General features: G+C 37.9%; 1 protein-coding gene across 2 annotated transcripts in view; it reads right to left on the reverse strand.

Moving 5' to 3' along the window:
* VSTM2A (V-set and transmembrane domain containing 2A) overlaps positions 1 to 21,164 on the reverse strand; it is a 44,903-nt gene extending 23,739 nt beyond the window's left edge. For both annotated transcript variants that reach the window (XM_063301961.1, XM_063301962.1), the window contains exons 1-3: positions 20,614 to 21,164; positions 18,361 to 18,527; positions 15,464 to 15,514 (exon numbers count right to left, since the gene is read on the reverse strand). In XM_063301961.1, coding sequence (XP_063158031.1) covers positions 15,464 to 15,514; positions 18,361 to 18,527; positions 20,614 to 20,689 — 294 coding nt within the window. In that variant the 5' untranslated portion in view covers positions 20,690 to 21,164. The remainder of the gene's footprint in view (positions 1 to 15,463; positions 15,515 to 18,360; positions 18,528 to 20,613) is intronic.
* Positions 21,165 to 22,888: the final 1,724 nt, after the last annotated feature.

Genomic DNA, 22,888 nt, shown 5'->3' on the forward strand with positions numbered 1-22,888 from the left:
AGTAATATTTTTTTTCCTTTTCTTTTCTTAATTTGTATGCTAACCATTTTCCAGCTTTATTAGCATATTCAACATTTCTTTGTTTAATATATCTCAGTTTTCTTTCAATTTCATCTGTTGTGAGTATTTTTAATTGCTGCTGTAAAATTTTTATTTGATGATTTATACCTTCATCTGATGGTCTTATTTGAATATGTTTTTTTCTTTTATCTTAATTTGATCAAGAACTGTTTGAATTTTTTGTTGTGTTTTCCTCTTTAAGCAACTATTTAAATACATAAAATATCCTCTCATATATGCCTTACTAGTATCCCATACTGTCTTAATACTAACTTCATTATTTAAATTCCATTCAAAGAATTATTTTAATTTCTTTTGGCAATCTTCTACAAGTTCTTTGTTTCTCAACAAGGTCTCATTTAATCTCCACCTATAACTTTTTGGGTGGAGTTTTATAACCAATTGAACTGGATTATGGTCTGAGAAGGATTGAGGGAGAATTGATAAATTTAAAATTTTATTTGCCAAATTTTTATATAACCATATCATATCGATCCTGGAGAACAATTTAAATCTGTCTGAATAAAATGTATAATCTCTAGCCGTACCGTTTTTATATCTCCAGGCATCTACAATAGCCAATTTTTCTGACATATCAAAAAAAAAATTGGGGCAATTTTCCTTGATTTTTTTTTATTTGTTGTTCAGATTTTCTGAAAATAATTGGTAAGGTAACTCCGTTCCAATCTCCCATCATAATCCAATTGTTATAGGATAATTTGGAAAGTTCATTTGATAAATTTTGATAGAATTTATTCTGATTATCATTAGGGGCATATACGCAAACCAATATTGCTTTAGAATTTTGTAGTTCTAATTCTATTATTAAATATCTCCCATTTTTATCATCACTTATTAATTTAGGATTTAGATATATTACAATTCCATTTATTTATTTTTATTTGCTGCTATAAATTCATTTCCTAATTTGTTATTTACCAGATATTTACTATCTTTTTTTGCAATATGAGTTTCTTGAAGCCATATTATATCTTGTTTTAATTTGTATAAATAGTGAAAAACTTTTTTCCTTTTAGCTGGGGTGTTGGCTCCATTTATATTCCAGGAAAGGCATTTTAATTCACTCATTGGAAAGGAGCATTGCAAATTCTTTAGAACCTGAAGCTAGTTCCTCTGCACTTTGTTCCTCTGTATTTAAACGTTTCACTTTACTTTCTTTAGTTTCTGGCCTTTCCCTTCTATCTGTTTCTGGGTCTAAATCTTTCTTATATTTTCTGAGAAATTCCTGAGCCTTAAAAATAGTATTCAGTTTATATCTTTGTTGTTGGAATGTGACATTCACTCCTTCCAATACTTCCCACCTAAAGGGGATTTTATTTCATTTAAGGACTTCAGTGAGAAAGACATAGTCTCTTCTTTTTTTTAATATTCTCAGTGGTATGTCTTTCAATATCATAATCTCCTCTCCTTCAATATTAATTTTTTCCCCATAGGAGGCCTGTGTTATCAATTCTTTTGTCTTTTTCCTAGCAAATTCAATTATTATATCTCTTGGTTTCCGGTTAATTTTTGCATATTTTGAGTTAACTCTGAATATTTTTTCTATATCTTCTTCTAGCCTTTCTTCCTCCCATTCAATTAAACTTGCAAGCATTTGAACCACTATTTCTCTTATTTCTGCCTCTTTTTTTTCAGGTACACCTCTAAGTCTAACACAATGTTCTTTTTCTTTTAACTCTAACACAGTTAATCGGTCTAATTCTATATCATTCTCTACTTCTAATTTCTCCACTCTTTCTCTTACCTCTTGAATGTCTGCTTTTATTCTTTTATCTATTGTCTCTAACTTATGATCCAACCTTTTTTCAAATCCATCTATTTTCTCCTCTAATAATTGCGTTAAATTTTGAGTAATATTTTGGATTGTTTTTTGCATAAAATCTTCAAACATGGCTTTGAGCCTCTCCTATTCTGTCTCCTTGTATTCATTTTGTTCTTATAGAAATCTTTATTTACTTATCTTAATCACTACACCTAATGTTATATTTATCTATATAAAGCAATGTATAATATTTATATCAAAACATACAGAGCATACAATTCAAAATAATCTTATAAACATCTGCAATACAGTCCAATATGGCGTTAGAAATTAATTAATTAATTCAGTTCCTTTTAAGTGAGGACTGGCAGTAAAGATTTTTTGTCTCCAAAGTATAGAAAAGTTGTTGTTTTTTCTCCGCTTAGAAAGTTTCTTCTTTTTCTCTTCTGTGGTTAAAAGTTGTTGTTTCTTTTACTAGAGATGAAGGGGGCTGCAGAATTGCCTAGATGACTAGGCTACTCACGCGGGTTCTACAGATGTGCCTCCAGGCTTCCCGGCTGCTTTATTGTTGCGGTGAAAGTGAAAGTGTTGAAAGAGAAAGCAAAGCTTTCTCCTGCCGCTCCGAAGCCGCTGGAGTCCTTTGCCTTCAGCGCTCCTTTTCTCGTGCTGCCTACGAGGTCTGCCCGTCTCTCTCCAACTCCGCAGAACTCTAGACCTCCGCGTGATAGATATCAATTTTTCCAAGCTCTTACAGAGCTCGACCTGCTACCATACTCCTTCACCGGAAACCCCAACGAATAAATGTATCTTGATTATGTTCATTCATTATTCATGTATGTCATAAATCACTTCTGTGCATTCTTTGAGAATCAAAATATCCTGAGCCCACTGGAAATGTAACATGACCCACTTCAGTTCAACCAGTCCTGATGTGAATCCAGTTAGCTGCATCTTTGTTTTAAATGCAGACTTTACTAACTACATATAGTATCTATTACAACTAATGTGGATTTAATACCCATTTAATCCAATCAGCTTTAAGCTACTCATGATTATCAACTTACATTGATTGCAATGGAAGCCAAAGGCCAACACAGTGCCGTTTTATTGGAAAATACATCCCAATTATTCCATGAAAGATGAATCTCTCTTACATTATGCCATTGCTTTTCTGGCTTTTATTTTTGGTAGCTTGTTGAACTGAAATATAGCGTCTGTGCCACTCAGTCCTGCTATAATACCAAGAACTCTGTGGTAATAAATCAAGGATATTTATCTATCCTTGTTGGAACATATGTGGGTTCTATATACTGTATGCTTGCCCAGACACCCCTTAGGGTCACTGCAATCCACTCTCTCAACCTGCCTGAGTGCAGCATTATTACACAGTTACCCCTCACAACTTTCATCTGTTCTGAACTTGGATTTCAAAAGTATTCAAAAATAGTGATATACTGCAAACACCTTTTGTGTGTGTGTGTGTGTGTGTTTTAATTGAGGAAATTGAATTGAGGAAGCATAGAATGCCACTTTGCTGCTGGATATAACATCGCAATAGGATCCACTGTTAGCTGAACAGTCTCTTTCCTATCTACCTTTGCAGAATGGAGGAGTGATGAGCTTGGGGAAGGATGGTGAATATTGTTGCTGATGTCAAATTAGTCTTCCCCACAATTTCTCTAAGAATTAAGGGCTATTGAACAGCCTTTGGAAATGATGTGACTCTGATTCTGCCTTTCGGAAAAAGAATGGGCAAAAATGTAATAAAAGAGGATCTGTTTACTAAAGGAAGACAACATCATCTGGGTGCTCTGTGAACTTGGTTAAGAATAATTTCAGTGGTACTTAAACCCAGATAGCCGTACAGTCAAATAAATATGTCTATGAGAGATCATTTTGGTTTTTAACCGCTTTTCTTTTTATGTTCAAAACTTCTCATTTCCCACACAGAATCCACAATGCATAAAAAAGGGATTAGTAGAAGAACAGATGTCAGGGGCAGTAAAAGGAAAGTTTTGTGAGCAGAACAATGGTGGTGCAATGAAGAGGGAAAAAAATCTGAACCATCCCCAGTAACATAGCCAGGAGATAATGTGTCAGAAGAGACACCTAGAGTACCACTGGAGGAAGATGAAGAGCAAGTCTAATCAAATATGAGTAAAAGCCCATAGCAAAGTGTTGCTATTTCTTTGCCCTTTTTGTGTCTGCTGATAGCCATCCAACAGCCCTGCAGCCCTGCTGGGGTGGGACAGACCACAGGAATAACTGCAAGGTTGCTGTGCAGAATTTTCAAGCGATCTGGTAGATAAAGTTGCTCAGATCCACTCAGAGTTGGACTCCAACTGAAAAGGTCCAGTTGAGGTACTTGGGGCATGGTCTTGTGAAGTTATCTGGAGTGAGTTTGAACCTGTGACTCCTTTTTTTAAAATAAGAATTTTATTAAGTTTGAAAGAAAGATAAAAAACTACAAAAAAACAAAAAACTACAAAAAGAAAAAAAAAGAAAAACTAAAAAAGTGCAGAATACGAGAAAAAAGAATTTTGGAGATTGTAGAAGGTAACTTCCAACTTTCAACAACAAGAATATACAGCAATTTCCATATTCAATCCCTTACTCTATATTAAACCAAAATCACATTATTTCTATAAATCCTTCCATTAGCACATATACAAATCACTAATGCAACTGCTCCTTCCCCTTACAGGGAAAAAAAAAAAAGAATTATATAGATCTCTAAATCAACTTCCCTCCCCAACCCCGAAAAATAACATTTATAATTATTTCCTTCCTACCACTATTCTATATATCTCTGTCTACTATAACAAATATCAAATTATAAAAACATATAAATTGTCTACTTTAATAATTAACAATACTACAACAAACATAACCCTATTAAACCTATAAACCAAGCAATTATTATATACCTTATAGATACCTTATAAATCTTACAAATCAAACAAACCCTTAAAAAATCCAGTCAAATTATTAAAGAAAAATGGAATTATATAAGCCTTAATTTCAAACCAAATACATATTCTTTATTTTTTATCCCACATCGAAATATACCAGAACCTTTACTTGTCTCCATATTACACATAAGGCATTTTTCTTAGAAAAATCAAGCAGCCCAACTGCCCGCCTTAGAAGGTCCGACTTCTCAGTAGGAAGCCTCCCACAGAACAGAGCCATTTTGTTCCCAAAACAACCCCACAGAAAGACAAGCCAGTAGGTATCTTGCAAGTCGAACTGTCTTAACCCCTTCACCACCAAAGTGTGTTTGTTGCCTGGCATTTCTTTAGAGTGTTCGATTTTGCCGTTGGTAACGAACTCTTCCTCTTCCTCCAGAATATCCACAGCCCATTGACACATTTTAAAACTGATATTTTCTGCAATATTCTGGATATCTTGCAGCATAACTTGAAAGGTGTCATGTAAAATCTGTTTGAAATCATAATGAAGCTCAGAACAGAGCTCTGAGAAAATCTCATTGAACTCTTCCTTTCCCATGTTTATGATTATGGTGCCCCCTGGATACTTGACTAACACAGATAGGAGCTAATGGGTTAATGAAAGGCTTCAGAGAGTAATTGACAAAAAGGAAAATATGCTAACCAGCAGCTACTGCTCCCAAGGAAATTGAAAAGAAAACTGAAGACTCAAAAGGGCAGCTTCAACATGCAGGAAAATGTTAAATCCTTTAAATTAGGTACAAAAATAATAGCGGGGAGATTATTATTTATTCTCAGTCCACCTTAATGTTTAAATGGGAAATAAGCCAAAGTTTAAAAAAGATTTTAAAATTAATCCAGAAATGATGATAAACACCAAGAGATTTTGCTTCTTCTTGCTGTAGAAAGCCTCTCTTGGGGTACAGAAGTTTAAAAACATATATATATGTTTTAAAATGTGTCAATGGGCTGTGGATATTCTGGAGGAAGAGGAAGAGTTCGTTACCAACGGCAAAATCGAACACTCTAAAGAAATGCCAGGCAACAAACACACTTTGGTGGTGAAGGGGTTAAGACAGTTCGACTTGCAAGATACCTACTGGCTTGTCTTTCTGTGGGGTTGTTTTGGGAACAAAATGGCTCTGTTCTGTGGGAGGCTTCCTACTGAGAAGTCGGACCTTCTAAGGCGGGCAGTTGGGCTGCTTGATTTTTCTAAGAAAAATGCCTTATGTGTAATATGGAGACAAGTAAAGGTTCTGGTATATTTCGATGTGGGATAAAAAATAAAGAATATGTATTTGGTTTGAAATTAAGGCTTATATAATTCCATTTTTCTTTAATAATTTGACTGGATTTTTTAATCCAGTCAAATTATATATATAAATTATATATATATTATATATATAAATTATATATATAAATAATGGGTGGCTTAGAAATGGGGTGGCTTGACCTAGTGTCCCTTGAAGGCTGCAGCAGAGTTTGGAAATGATGATATCCCGTCTCCTGTAGTTTCTTACCGGATCATCGCGAATGCTATTTGAGATTCTCTGGCTACAAGATGGCATTCTAGAGGGCAGATGGGATGATTCCAAGCACTTTCTTGCCATGAAAAAGCCTGCCCGTGCCCCAAAGAAAAGCCTCTGTGGTCAGTCTGTCTATGGATCTCGTGAACCGCTGTTCAGTCTGGACCCATATCAATCAGATATAGAAACAGCTTTGGTTGAGCTTGCTGATGACCTTCGGTGAAGCCAGGATGGGGATAGTATATCCACTGTCATACTCCTTGATCTCTCAGCAGCTTTTGATACCATTAATCACAGTATCATTCTGGATTGGTTGCAGGGTTTCAAGATGGGAAATACCATTTTACAGTGGTCCTCCTCCTCCTTCTTCTATGGTTGGTTCCACTTGGTGCTGGGGAGAAGAGGTGGCATCCACACCCCCTTATTTACCTCAGGGCGAAATGCTCTCTCCTTTTCTGTTTAACCTCTATATCCAACTGCAGGGTAAGGTCATCCATTGGTTTGGGGTGATGCGCCATCAGTATGCAGATGATACTCAATTATACATCTTGACCTTGTCCAGGAGTTGCTGTCAATGTCCTGTCCCTGCATCTGGAGGCTGTTTGAATCTGGATGGAGAGGAATAGACCTAGGCTCAATCCTGACAAGATGAAGTGCCTGTGGATTTTTGGCCCCTACCCAGCTCTGGAGACTTTCCATCCTGAGTCTTGGATGGGGCAGTACATCCACATTTGAGACTGGTGGCCATCTTGGACTCAGTTTCTACTTGTGGCCAGGAGGACCTTTGCACTAATCCATCTGGTGCAAGAGCTGTGCCCATTCCTAGATTGGGAGGCCCTTCAGATCATCATTAATGCCGTAGTCACCTCACAAATGGACTATTTACTTGAAGACCACTTGGAAGCTACAGTTGGTCCAGAATGTAACAGCAAGGGCAATGATGGGCATGCTGCAGTATGCTCATGTGTTACCACTGCTTCACAAGCTTCACTGGTTCTCAGTTGGCTTCCAGGTACAATATAAGATGCTGGTTATTGCTTATAATTGCTTCATGGCATAGGACCTTGTTATGTGAGGGACCACCTATCTGCAATAGTTTCTGTCCATATAGCAAGATCAGAGGGTCTGCTCCAGGCCTCTTTGATTAAACCATGCCATCTATTGGGACCTAGGAAGCACATCTTCTGAAGTAATGTCACTCCAGAGATCCATAAGGCTTTTACCCTGATGATATTTCAAAAGTACTTGACAACCTGGCTGTTCTCCAAGGCTGTGGGATAGAGTGAATGTAGAGTCCTTGTTGGGTGCTTCTTTGGTATGGTATGTAGGGTTTTTTTCTGGATATAGCTGAATTTTTCTCTATTTTATGGTTCTTAGATTTTTAAAGTTTAAGCCACCCAAAGTTATCAGGCATCAGGCAGTCTCTATATTTAATAAAAATACATTATAAATCCCATATGGAATTGATGCTTTCAAGTAGGGATAATATTCTGTATTTTGGCTTCCTTCCTTTTTCAGGTCTTCTAAATAAAACAGGAGAATCTCAGATGAGGAAATAAAACCAACAGGACATGCTATTCTGGGCATGGCTTGAGGTTTTTGCCTTCCTTTTCCACCTCCTCCATTACAGGTAGTCCTCAACCAGAATTGGGACCAGAATTTTGGTTGCTAAGCAAAGCGGTCATTAAGCAAATCTGACCCAAGGTTACAACCTTTTTGCGGTGGTCATTAAGCGAGTCACTGCAGGCATTAAGCAAACCACATGGTTGTTAAGAGAATCATGTGGTTCCCCATTGATTTTGCTTGCCAGAAACTGGCCAGGAAGGTCAAAAATGGTGATCATGTGACCATGGGACGCTGCAATGGTCATAAATGTGAACTGGTTGCCAAGCTCCCAAATTGTGATCACGTGAGCACGGGGTAGCTGCAACGGTCATAAGTACCGGTCGTAAATCAGGTTTTTTCAGCACCGTCGTAAATCCGAACTGTCGCTAAACGAATGGCTGGTAAATGAAGACTATCTGTACATACATTTGCCTTAGGCTGCAACTTGAGTCAGCAGGTTCAGTAAGTCTCTTCCCCTGTCTTCTAATTATGAGAAACCATCCTGTGATCTTCCTGAGAGGAAGAAAAAGCAGCACGGAGTACAAGGAGACATCAGTGTGCAATGAAAAGGTAGAATAAAAAAATTTTAAAGGCAAAGAAATCTTTATGTTGTAGATTTTTGGCAGGGTTTTTATTTGTTGTTGTTCCTGAAGGAAATCATTAGTTGCAATTTATATTATAGCCTTAGAATATCTACATTCCAAATAATGAGTTTGTAGCAGCATCCCCGGATCTGCCAAGCACTTCTGTTTAGTGTCACAGATTCACCTTCTGATATATTTGACTTGGACATAGGGAGCTCAGTCGCCCCTTAGTCATAAAAGGTCATTGGGATACTCTGGGCCAGTGCTGGTCACTATCTCTCAGTGAAACCTGCCCAACGGTTTGTTGTGAGAAAACTGGAAAAGAGAATACCGGGTACATGGCCTTGAGCTGCCAGAATATAAATTTAACAAATAAAGAAAATCAGAGTTTGAGAGGAATAGACAGCCTGAAGTTCAAGATATCCACGATGGTTATGGGAAGGCAGGCAGGCAGGCAGGCAGGCAGGCCTGTTGTGACTGGAACCAAACAAAGTTTTTTCTTGGGCTCAGACCAATATACAAAAAGTGTGCTCTAAGCTCAGAACAAAACAGACCCGGTTTGAGTCATACTGAGTTCAAGAATTCTGAGGGCTACAGTTGGCCTAGCCTTGGTTTTCTACAATGCAATTGGCTTAATAAAATCCCCCTCCAAAATTAGCAAATAAGCCACCAGGCTGCACTTTTATCCCTGTGAGACTTGGCAGAGACTGGATGGGGCAGGGGTCTAGGTTGTGCTTTCTTTGCAGGCAGGAAGCATCAACCAGGCTTGTCTACTGAGTGCATCATACCGTGTATATTATGGGCATTGTGCATATTTGCTAAATCCGTTACTGCTGAGGTTTTAGGTTCTAACTTACAAATGAAAATGTTGCTTTGTTTGTTATGCTGTGTGTAATCATTCTGTATGCATGTACTCTGACCTGTGAGTTCTAGTCCCACCTGAGGCATGAGAGCCGGCTGGGTGACCTTGAGCCAGTCACCGTCTCTCAGCCCAACTCACCTCACAGGGTTGTAGATGTGGGGAAAATAGGAGGAAGGAGTATTAGGTATGTTTGCCACCTTGAGATAGATACAATAGTTAGGTAGATAGGTAGACGGGTACATCAGGAGATGAGTTGTTGTTGTTGTTGTTGTTTTCAGGCTGCATCCTAAATATAAAGGCTGCTTTATTTATTTGTTTGTGCAGCATTACTGTTAGTTTGTCAAACGTAGAAGTTTGTGCATAGAAGGGAACCTCAGAGCAGAAAAATATTGCTTTTAAAATTATTTAGGGGCTATATTGGGGTGAATCCCTACTCTCGCTTCTTTACTGCGGTTTTGTAGCTTTTTGTGCAGTCTGGCTCCAAAAACATGTGGTTTACCCATTGCTTTTATTTTTGGGTGTGAGAGTTCATTTTAAAATGTCTGAATGGTAGGTAGCAGTGCCACCCCATCTCATTATGTGACCCTAGAGGGACAAAGAAAGGCTTGTTTCAAGTTATCCTGCCCTTTGGTGGCACACACAGAACATTTTGAAGCCAGAACACTCAAATACACAGGAATGTACCCTGTCTGGATCTTATGATGCAACCTGTTTTTCTTTCCAGCTTAGAAGAAAAGGGTTTTGTCTGCTTTGTACACACCACTAGTGTGCAAAGTTTGATCCATTTCAGTTTTTCATAATTATAATGGAAAGCATTTTGTTCTGTTTTGCTTTTTCAGCAATGTCTGGAGGAATAAAAAGGTTACAGTAAACAATTCTTTTTTATTTCTGAAAATAATTTAAAAACAGCAATTATGAGATTGAAACATATCTGGAATCCAATATGAAATAGGGAGACTGTAAGGCTAGCTCCTGCCTAATTTTGGAAAGATCTGAAAAATAATTTTATTCCAGAATTCCTTCAAATGAAATTGGGGTTATGTAACTGTATAGTTATTTTTGTGGATATATATTTGTGTATAGATTATAGATTTGTTTTTATTTAGTAGAGTTGATACTGAATATGGATGTTTCTGTTGAGTTGGTATATCAAAAAAAAAATAATAAAGAGAAGCAAAAAGAACTTCAATATAATTAGCAGATATTAGGAAGGGGACCAAAATTTACTGTTAATACATTTTTTAAAAAAAATCCAGGTACTCAATTGCCATCACTGCTGCCAAGGGGATATCTGTTCAAGCATCCTTAGAGCAATGATGCAAAAAGGGAAACACAACTTATTTGCTGGTGAAATCCAGTTACAGGGCCCATTTGTTCTGATGTGCACAGAACAAAACTCCATTTGAAGGGTAGCTAAAGGACAGTCTGGCATGTCAGTATACCTTCTGTTTGAAGAGCTGTCCAGGTGAAAGTTTTAAGTTAAAGAATTGTAGGAAGGGAGAGAAATTATGGAACCTGAAGACCATTTACATGGTCTTTCCTATGTTCCATGGGCAGAGTTTTAATGATTCCACTTGAGGAAAAATGTATCAGTGAGTAGCACACAGGACTCATTCTTTTGTTTTGGTTTATGTTAATACTGCATAAAAGAAATCCTAGGGTTGGAAAGGGGAGTGTGAAAAGGTTTGTTGGGATGTTTCCTTTTCTGAAGGCAGAGCACTTTATAAAACCATTATATATTCCATAACCAAGCAGAGAGTGGGTTAGGAAAAAAGAACTGTGGATTAAAATTGCTCCAGATAACTCAAGTCAGCCAATCAGCAAAGCTACCAACATACCCACTCTCAGAAAGGAGAACACTGGCATTACTGTGAATTATCTGTCTTTACTTGGAAATAAAAACTGGCTCTTAATTTTTACCACTAGAAGCAGAAAACATCTAAATATTATAACTGTCTAAAATAAGCAACAATAGTAAAAAAAATTGTCTGATTCAAAAGTTCTTAATGGAGAACCTTCAGTATGAATTGGGAAAACAAGAAAAAAAAGAAGATTATGAACCTTTTGTTATCAACAGTAGTTTTACATCTTTTTCAGTTTACTTCCCTTTGGAAAAATACTTGTCATCAGCAAATGAATGCCAGTTCCTGAATGGAGTGCTGCCACTGGCAATAAGGCCTGCATTATATTTATATTTGAATTTAAACAGTTTGCATAGTTGCCCAGTGTACAGAAATAAAAACAACACATAAAAACAAAAAAATTAAAATAAAATAAAATATATTGTGCCAGATATGTGCAATTTCATCCAACCCCAGATAATAAAAAATATCACAAATTATCCTGACTCAGTAGCTAGGGGAAAAGCAAGAACTTAAGAGCCTTCTCAAAGATAGGATCAGGGCCATCTGAATCTTGCTCCACAGGGTGGGTGGCAACTAACATTATTTAAGTGATGGAGCCTAATGCCTGCTTACTCTGACAGATGGGTCAGAGAACTAATGGATGAACTGGAGACAGGTAGTCCTGCAAATAACCATATAGTCCTGCAAGTGCCATGAAAGGCTTTATAGGTCACAATCAGCAATCTGAATTGCACCCAAAAGCCTACTGGTAACCAGTACAACTTGCAAGCAACAGTACTGTACAGCTGTACAGAAGTGTACCCATAACTGCTGCATTCTGGATCAGCCATTGCTTCTGAGTAGTCTTCAAGGGCAGCCCCATGCAGAGTGCATTGCAGTAAACTAGATGAATTGACCAAGGCAAAAATGGCTGTGAATTGGGCCTCCTAATCTAGGAATATGTGCAGTTGGCACCCAAGATGGATTTATGCAAAGACCCTCCGAGTCATGGCTGCCACTTACTCTTCAAGCAGGAGCCATGAGTCCATGAGGACCCCAAACTGTATACTGGATCTGTCTGGGATAGTGCAACCCTGTTCAGATCCAAATATGAAAATTCCCTGAATTTAGATGGCCCCAAAATCCACAACCATTCAGTTTTGCTAGGGTTAAGTTTCAGCCTGTTCTCCCCATCAAAAATCCCACATCCTTCAGACACTGAGATAGGTCCTCAACAACATTGCTCGGACAGCCAAATATTTTAATGTATAATTGACTATCATCAAGGTACTGATGATACCTAACCCCATACCAATGGATGATCTTACCTTGTGGCCTCATGCAGATATTGAACAAGAGTGGGAAGAGAAGTGAGCCCTGGGGTACTTCACAAAGCAAGGGTACTCCACAGTGCCTCCCACTCCCAACTCCTGAGCCAGGCCAGAAGGAAATAATGATTGATTACATCAAAATCTGCTGAAGGATCAAGAAAGGCCAGGATGGACATACCACCCCCACCCTGATCACACCACAGATCACCTACAAGTGCCATCGATACTGTTTGGGTACTGTGCCCAGGCCTGAAACCCAGCTGAAAAAGGTCTGGATAATCCACATTCATCCTGAAACTGCAGTCCAACTACCTTGTCAACAACTTTCCCCAAAAAGGAAGAGTGAAGATTGGTCAGAAATTATCCAACACTGTTGGATCCTGAAGAGAGTAAAGGAGGTGACCTTGACAGAATTATACAAGAACCATTATGTAGGCAAAGGGGGCTGAAGCATTCTTTAAGCCCTGGCAAACATGGTAATATTCAGAGATAGCTCAGGCAAATGCCTCCCTGATTCACTGGAGTATAAGAAGGAGGGGAGGTTCAGCATAATCAGACTTGCAAGATTCTGTTACCATAGCCTATCTCAATAAAGCATAGTTCTGGCCTTCCTGTGGAGTTGGTTTTCTAGCCTGGTCTAGCTAGAGGTCCACTGATGGCTTCTTGAGAAAGGGATGGACCATTGCCTCCCTAAGTGCAGATGGAATCACACTCTCCTTCAAGGATGAAATCACCACCATGGACTCATCACACCCCAGGAGGGTGTGACCAACCAGGAAGGACATGGATCTAATAAGCAAGTGTCCATGCCAACAACTTTGAGGACTCTGCTCACTCCCTTGGGGCCAACAAGCTCAAACTTTTCCCAGATAATTTTACTCCCTTTCTCCTCACAAAGCACCAAAATGCACTTCATTTTATAAATGGAGAATGGCATAGTCAAATTCAGAGATGGGGTATTTTAAAAGTGTCTGCTGTTATAATAAAAAAGAAAAAAAATTCAAAGAATGTTTGGCATATGACTTTGGTTGATCACATTTTCTGAAAGTACATCTAATATACAATTGTGCTCTACTTTTTCAATTTTCTGTCTCTACTATTCAGTTTTAATATGTGCTTTTCATAGGCGATCCATGTCAAGTAGGACTGATCAGCTCATGTCAGTGAAGGCATGACACATTTGGAAGCACATTTGGAAGCCTTAGGCATGAAAGCCAGCTGGGTGACCTTGGGCCAGTCCCCTTCTCTCAGCCCAACTCTCCTCACAGGGTTGTTGTTGTGGGGAAAATAGGAGGAGGAAGGAGTATTAGGTATGTTCACCGCCTTGAGTTTTTTATAAAAATAATGAAGGTGGGATAGAAAATAAAATAAAATAAATAATAGTAAAGTAAAGTAAAGTAAAGTAAAGTAAAGTAAAGTAAAGTAAAGTAAAGTAAAGTAAAGTAAAGTAAAGTAAAGTAAAGTAAAGTAAAGTAAAGTAAAGTAAAGTAAAGTAAAGTAAAAAGTACATTTGGCCTGAGAACATTTCCAGCTATCTCATCAGTCATTAGATTCACATTAACTGACTAATTTAGGGTGTCCAGTGGACATGAATGTTATGATATTGATTATATGTGTATATGGCTAAAGTTCATCACACACAGATTTTTGTTTTATACTGACGTTTTATGACAGTTTTTCAAAAAACAGGCTGATATCTAATGACTTTAATTAGGTGAACATACGCAAATTTTCTGTTGATTTTTTATGATGTGAGTACAGCAGATACTTGTGCAAAATTTTATCTAACATTGGAAACAAATTCAGATGTAATAATCTTATATCTTTATTACAATTTTTGCAGTTTATGTTTTCCAACTAAGAATATATGAACCTCTTGAGAAATATTAATACATTTTAATAAAAAATTGTTTTGGCTTGGCTTAGAAAATACTATTCTAAGAAAGTTGTCTGGGGTATCAATGGACATTTAGTTACTTACGAGATTTAGAGACTGCCCAACTCTGAAATGACTGGGTGAAAACACTATTTTGTGTTGATTGTCAACTGGATTTTTATGCAGCATTTATATATTCTCCCAAACATCCTTCAGATAAATGCTCATAAAATGAATTCTTTCTCATCAAAAAAAATGTATTAGTTCTATATGGAGAATACTTCAAAAACAGTATCTGAAGACAGCTCTTTTACTGGCATGTCATACAATACAAACCGTTTTTATGAATATCATCAGAGACATATAATGTACTTCAATTATGTGCACCTGCTGCAAAACCTAGAGAAATATAAGCACATCTACAGTTGCATCAGATCTTGCTGTGTATGTATCAGCTTTCATTGCACTGTAGAATGAATAATATCCTTTGTGTATGTCTGATGTGGCATTTGCATGGAGTGTTCCTTCACCAGGCTAGATTGTCAGGAAAATCTTCAGTGCTGATAGAAAGCCATGTAGCATGCTCAACACAGATTGACTAAGAACCTGTATCAGTGTTGCCTGTGGATCCAGAAATATGTAGAATTCCTTGAGATACTGCAGTCACTTTGTGGACACTTGATCTTATGGAAACTGCTGTTGTATTCCTTGGCATTCCTTGAATGCTTCAGCTAAGAAGGCACCTTCAAAATTTCCCTTTAGGAGGATAGCAGTGCCAATTTTACTGGCAATATGTCCACTTGAAGGTGTTAAACCCAGAAGGAGACAGTTGTGAGACATATTGCGTCTTTCAGGGAAATGCAAATTATTTATCTACAGCTCTGTATTATTTTATCCAATGGCATGAGAAAGACATGGTAAGTAAATGGCATTAATTAGTCCAAGGGTCATGGGTTTTGGTATGGTTGTTAATTAGAGAGAATAAAGCAAGTGGAAAGTCATTTAAATGAAGCAGCAATCTATATTTTGTCATAAACTTACGCTTATCTTTGTTCCATCATTGTCCAAGTCTCTCTCTGGTAATAGCTCCACCTGTTGGGGAATGGATAACTGTTTTTGCATACTAAATGTAAGAAGCCTCTTATGTAAAAATTAAATTCCATTGCTTTGCTGATTGCTCACTTCAGACATATTCACCCCCATATTCTCTTAAATAACTACCAAGCCACACTGGGCTATCACAGTAGATTATGGTCCATAACCTTCAGTGAAGAGGCCTTCATCCTGCAGTGGCTTGATTATAAAGGTTCTTCCATTTTTTCTGTTCAGCACTATATCTAGTTCACCAATGTCTGTTAAACTAGACTCGCAGATTAGACAATAAACAAAACTAAGCAAAGAAAAACTCTGATATACATGGCAATTAGTTCACTCAAGAGAAGAGAAGGGAAGGGAAGGGAAGAGAAGAGAAGAGAAGGGAAGGGAAGGGAAGGGAAGGGGAGGGAAGGGAAGGGAAGGGAAGGGAAGGGAAGGGAAGGGAAGGGAAGGGAAGGGAAGGGAAGGGAAGGGAAGAGGAGGGAAGGGAAGGGAAGGGAAGGGAAGGGAAGGGAAGGGAAGGGAAGGGAAGGGAAGGGAAGGGAAGGGAAGAGAATATTCCTGTCTAGGGAGATAGATTCAAAGAATGATCTGGCTGGGGTCAAGCACTGTCTGTAATAATCACGTGCATGCTATGGGATGACATGTTCTTGCCTCTGCTTCAAGGAAGCTAAAATGCCACCCTAGCAAAACCTTTCTGCATTAGTCAGGAAGATTAATTACTTCTAGAACTTTCCTGAAAGGAAAGAATCTGGCATAAATATAAAACTGGACATGAATTGGAGCATTTTTCTTCTCTGAACATTTATCACCAAAGACTCAGTTAAGGGCTGACAAGAAGCAGAGATACTGGCTTGCTATAACATAATTGTTACTGATGTCATTGTCATTGTTGTTATTACTGTTGTTGTTGTTGTCATTATTATTCCAGTTAAGGAACACTTTAGGAAGTAGGTGATAAAACATGAGAAAGATTCAACAACAACTCAAACCAGTCTTGACTTTCACCAAACCCTCCATTCTTTCAGGAAGTGTTTCTTAGTAGATCTGTAATATTGCAAAAAAGAAAAACTGTTTTATGGTTTTGATGAAGGTAGAGTATAAGAGAAAGGATCTTATTCCAAAAACATATTTCTTGTAAAAGTATACTATGCACAAATATGCAGATCTCTTTGTGTATATGTGTGCAAACTTGAGAGTAGTAGTGGAAGAGAGAAGAGGTTGTTGGGCAAGTGGAGGAAGGTATGGAACCATGATTTGAATGTCCCTAAACATGTGCTTCACTGTTGTATATTACTTACTATAGCCAATTCTCTTTTATTATATTAGGCAAGATAGTGATCAAACTTTTAGCACAGTGCTACAGGCTAAGCACATTATGTTTACTTCCATTGAAATTACTTGTGTGAACAACTCAGGGGGAAGGAGAAAATAGGCTTATGGTAATGGTTGCATATTTATCAGTGAGCATGTGAGATACTGAACTGATTTTGCATATAGGTGATTGATGAATAAGTAATAATAAGTATTTCAATATGGAGTTTATGCCAGAATAAAATCTTGAATACTAGGGCTGAACACATTTGTTTGGAAATAGCTTGAGGCTAAAGGTTCTAATCTACTCTGGATCCAACATGGAATCCACAGGAATATTTTAAAAGTCCAGATAATATCTTGGATATAAAATGGATTTTATGTAATAAATTAGAACATGTTTGAATGGCACTGACCATCATTACTTGTAGATAAAAAAATTAATTTAAGATGATTGTGGTGAGTTGTTAGTTTTGAATATATTAGATTTCTCAAATTTTATTTTTTCCTAGGAACTAGTGAAGTTTTTTATTTGTGCTAGAAGAATTGTTGATGAATTGCCTCTGGGTAGATTCTTCTTTCAACAATAAAATTATCTACCCATTGCTTATGCATGTACCTAAAAAGGAACACAGCTACACATTCTTGATAAACTAACCAAGAGGTAGGGCAGAGTTTATGCAGAAACCCGTAGAATTTAACTGTCTAAAAAATCATGGATTTGTGTGTGTGTGTGTGTGTGAGGAAGGCAACTATGTTCAACCAATAGTGAAAGCCATCCCTCACTGCTATAGTCAGCCAGCTGGGCTGCATAGTTTGGGTGGAAACCGATAAATTCAAATTCTACCTATCTAAAGCCCCAAATTACAGACTGACTTACAAGACTGAGGGACCACACTAAACAAGATAATTTGGTTAGATGCTTATTGCTTTGATAATATTAATGAATTCTGAAACTGCCTGGACACATCAAAGGCATTGTGGAGGTGGATATATAGAATCTGAATGATGCAAATACATATTTCCCATCCTGTCTCAACATAAGGAATAAAAATGATATGAAACCTATTAGATTCTTTCTTCCCGAGTAAAGAATAAGAAATACTTGATATAACAATTGGCTAATGAATTAATAAGGTAAATTTCATGCTATGTGTTTATTGATCTTCTAAGAGAACACTTACAACATGTAATCTTATTAGGAGATGTTATTGTCCAGTGGCAAGGTTGCAAAATTCAGCACTGATTCCAGTACTAAAATTATAAGTACACTGCAGCTTTGCATTGATCAAAATGTAACTCCTTAAGAGTCCATATCTTTTACCCACACTTATGAATAACAATTCTTTCAAAACCTGTTAGCAATAAAATGAAAAGCCAGGGTTTTGTTCCTTGGTGTTATCTGTTTCTCAGCAATTTTTTACTTCTCCTAGTGAGTGAGTATATTACATGTCTGGGGCAAACCACATCTCTTCCCTGAATCTCACTCTCTAGCTGCTGTAGGGAATGCCTAGGTTGTGAGCTGGTACCTGCGCGTCTGTCACCTCAGCTCCAGCTTCTTGGTCCTCAGCTGCCCGCAGAAACCACCATTGGATTTCCAGGTACACTGAGGCAGAGCCACTCTGGAATGCACAAGACATCTCCACATTCTGCCCCTCAGTAGCTGTGACATTCTGAGGGAATTCAGTAAATTTGGCTGGAAAAGAAAAGCAGATCTCATTAGGATTCCTTTTCTCTTTCTCTCTTTTTACCCCCACCCCCACCCCACATTCATTTTCTTGATTTCCCTTCCTTAGAATATAGTCCTGTACATGGGAACAAATTCTACTGCATTCACTAGATCATATTTATAAGTGATAATGCAGAAGATCATACATGTACCTGATTAGTTAGTTCAGTAGGGCTTAGACCAATTAAGCATACATAGGTTTGGTCCATGAAGTCACGAAGAGTCGGAAGCGACTAAATGAATAAACAACAACAAGGTTTGTAGTACTCTCTTTCCCCCATTTTCTTCCTTTTCCTTCTTATACTAATATTCAAGTCTTTTCTGTTCTGTGTCTTCCTTTGAAATATTAATGTTCACTTCTTTTCTTTTTCTTTTTACATATTTGTCTAATAAACCACTACTGTCTCCAAATTTGGCTAATTGAAAAACTAAATACTTCAGAAATATTTTGTCTGGATTTGCACTATCACAGATAATGAAGTGCAAATGTTCTATGGAAGGCAGTATTTCAGTATTTTTCCTCAGGGATTAGTGAAATATAACAAACAATCCAGATGTTTGTTTTTGATAGATGAACCCTATTAATTATTAAGTGTATTGTCAGAATAGCATTCTTCTTTCCTTCCTGTTTTTAAAAACAAGATCTGAATATTTTAAAGAGTGTATTATGACACTTATTTGTTGTAAAGTAATTCCCATGGTTGGATCCTAGTTTATGACATTCTCAGTTTTGTTTGTAATGACACACTAAATTAAAAAATAGATAATATTTTAGTTCAGAAGATTCAAACACTGGAAATACTTTGCTTCCTTGGTTCAGTCCTAGTGCACCAGTATGGCTACCCCTTCCAAATACACACAATAAAGAACATGTTTCTTAACATGTTTGACAGAAAAAATCAGCATAATGCCCTTTATATTCCCACAGGGACATTGGGAAAGTGATCTATTCAATTAAGCCACCACCACATCCTGCTTTCACTTTTCAGACAGTAAGGAAATAAGCACCAGTCTGACCACTTCTGTTCTGTGGTATTGAGAGTGGACATGTTGAAAAGGCTTCAATAATACCTCACACATATATGCTAGATTATGTCCTGTGGCTCATCGCTGTGGCTATTGGAGAAAATGCTTGATCAGTCTTCACTTTTAAAATAGTTAAATTGCAAACAGCCACAGGTATCTTTCTCAGGGATTTCTCTCTATATTTTCTATTTAAAGAGAAAGTCTCCAGCACTATCCCCCTCCCAATCATTCACTAGTACAGAAACTCATTGCCAGTAGGAATAGAGACCATATTTCTGCCGGCTGTTATTCCCCCACTCCTGCCCCACCTCTGTCTAAAGTTAAACCAATAAACAAGCCAAAAATTGTTAACAGCATTTCCGGTTGCCAGTGCAGTATTTGGAGGAGCGCCCTGATACGATCTCTCCATGGTGCTGAAATGAACACTGCAGCCTTCAAAGTCTCAAACAACTGGACGGATTCTGCAGAGCAGGGGCTACTTGGAATGCAGAAGGCGCCTTTGTCAGGGAGGTGGGTGCCAGCGAACGGAGTGGTCTTTGTAGAAATATAGACAAAAACCAAGGTTTGAGAACATGAACATAGGTTTATAGGGGAAAACAGGAGAGACGGAGGGGAGGAGAGGAGAGAGTGACATTCTGAAAAAGACTACACTATTTAAAGGAGAAAAGCAAATTCCCTTTCCCACAGGCTCCATGACTCTGTGAATCCTGAACACAAGGGTCGGAAAACACACCATATATAGTCCCCTATGTTTTAAAAACAAACCAACAACCACCTCTTTTTAAATGAAAGCATTGCTCAGACATAAACAATACATCTGTAAGCTGGCTATGTTACATTTGTATCTGGAAACTAAATGCACAAATTTGTATCGTACTTCAGATGAACTTATCTCCCCCCCCCTTTTTAATGGGGGGGGAATAAGATTTAAACAGGGAAATACAATAGGCCCCCTCCTCTCACTGTGATAGCCCTTTCTGTCCACCAGATTCCCTCCATTCCAGTGTTGGCAAAATGTGGCTCTTACCTTGAGAAGAAAGTCCTTGCTGGATGTACAATACTGTGAAGAAAAGGAATCCAACATAAGCCCAAAAGATGCCCATGATTCCAGAGCGAGAGGGGGTTGGAAAGTCACATCAGGGTAATGCCAGAGAGCCACACAATCCCGTAAGGAAAGGAAGGGCGAAGAAATTTTACAACGGGATTGGGCACCAGAGCCCCAATTGTAACACTGCCAGCATTCTCCTGGAAAAGCCGGAAAGGGGGAGACCAGCTTCAGAGGGGGCTGGTTAGGAGAGAGAGAGGAAGAGAGAGGCAGAGAGAGAGACGGAGAGAGACTAATTGTTCAGATGCCAGGTGTCCAGATCCAGTCTTCCTTGGAAAGTGGGTTCTTCGCAACACCTTTCTTTGCTGCTACCTGGCAGTTCTGTCAGCCCCCGCTGCTAAACACTGCATGATGAGCGCCCTCTCTAAGCACTGTGCCAGCTTGGAAAAGTAGGGAGGGAGCAGAGAGCCTGGCGTTGCCCGTCGCACTTCAACTTTTCCCCTTCCTTGCCTCTCTCCCTCGGAATAGCTGCGCTGACGCCTTAAACGCTGGCTTCTCGCTAGCGCGCGCTCTCTCTCGCTCGCTCATTCTCTCTCCCCTCCCCGCTGTCTATGGTGCTGAAACATGCATGAGAAGGAAGCATATAATGGGGATCTTTGCAGAGGGCAGCGACGTTGATTGCACTGATGGGGGAATCTTCTGCACCCCTCCCACCCTAGACTGAGAGGTCAATGCGGTGGTTTCATTGATGACTGGGTCTCCTTTCTCTTCCTCTCTCCATCTCTCTCACTCTGTTCTGCACACACTCTAGGGAGAAAAGAAATAAGACTAACCAAATGTGTTTTCTTTTACTAATTTTATGTTTCATATTGTAAGCTCTGGTATATCACAATGGTGACAGAAAAGAATCTTGCAACCTTCTTTGTGAACTCAGAATCCTGATCCAAAACAGATTTCCCCCCTAGGAATAATTTTCAGTGTCCTGTTTTGAATATTCCTATGGAATAAAAAGTTGGTTAAAAATCATAGAAGGATGATTAACTTCATTTTACATATTTATATTTTTCAAACATATTTTCTCAGTGTAAAATACTTTGAACTGGACTGTGACTTCCTGAGTTGTATTTTCATATACCAATATTAGAGGAGGGGAAAGTCTTGGGGACAAAATCCTAGTTGAGATTAATTAATCAAGAATTGATGGGTACCATTCCACTATCCAGTAATGATAATAGCTGTACAAGCCACAAACATCCAAAGCTAGCAGAAAGTATCCCTTCAATTTCCTTTGGAAAGGGAATGGCCAGGATGGTTGTGTTTTGGTCTTTTCCCCAAACAGTGAACCTAAATTAGGATATACAAAGGACTGAAAAGATCAGACTAATTTGATTCTTTCTGCCATAGTCACAATTTCTTTTTTTTTTTTTAAATTACAAACTGCTGGATGGTTGCTTATATTTTAACAGACCACTCTATTTGGAATCTAGAACAAAACTAAAATGTCCTCATATCAGATTGAACAAACAATCCAGACATGTAGTAAGAAAAAATTGGGTGAGCAAATGTACATTATTCACTGAAATTTAGAAGCATTTAAGTTGTTATTGTAAGTTGTAAAACAGGAAGCACAATTTAAATTTAGTCTTTTGAGGATAATACCTACCACCATTATATGGTTTGTAATAATCACCAAGGGCATTCATGAAATGCTTCAAAGCCTTTTTAAAAAATAATGTTTCTAGTATTTTGCCTCATTTGGTTGACATGTATGCTATTTGTTTACTAAACTTTTCACTGAATCATGCCTCTCCTGAAGGTATCTCTGATGGATATTAATTTCATTCTCATTCTTTTATTGTAGTCTTATAACAAATCCTGGATGAAGTTAGTTATTTATTAGGAGGGTCCATGTAGACAATCAACATGTGTAAACAGATTATAGATTCTTCCAGATAACTACCATGAGAATCAACTCATGAGTGATCAGCTAAAGATGCAATGCATGTTATTCTCTCAAGCTTTGGATTTGATTTGCAGTTTATTGACTGAATGGCCATCATGAGAATACATGCTGTATAACAACTTTTTAACTGACTGGCCAGGAACAATGCAAATCTTATTAACAACAACCGTCCATTAAAAATTGTCTTGTTTTTTTCTCAGAAGATAGATCTTCTTTGCCTAATGATCAGCATTGGGATATGTTTTGTTCATTTTTTTAACAGATTTTTTCCTGCCTTTATTATTTTTATAAATA

This window comes from Candoia aspera, chromosome 4 (genome assembly GCF_035149785.1).
Source record: "Candoia aspera isolate rCanAsp1 chromosome 4, rCanAsp1.hap2, whole genome shotgun sequence".
NCBI classification, from domain to species: Eukaryota; Metazoa; Chordata; class Lepidosauria; order Squamata; family Boidae; genus Candoia; species Candoia aspera.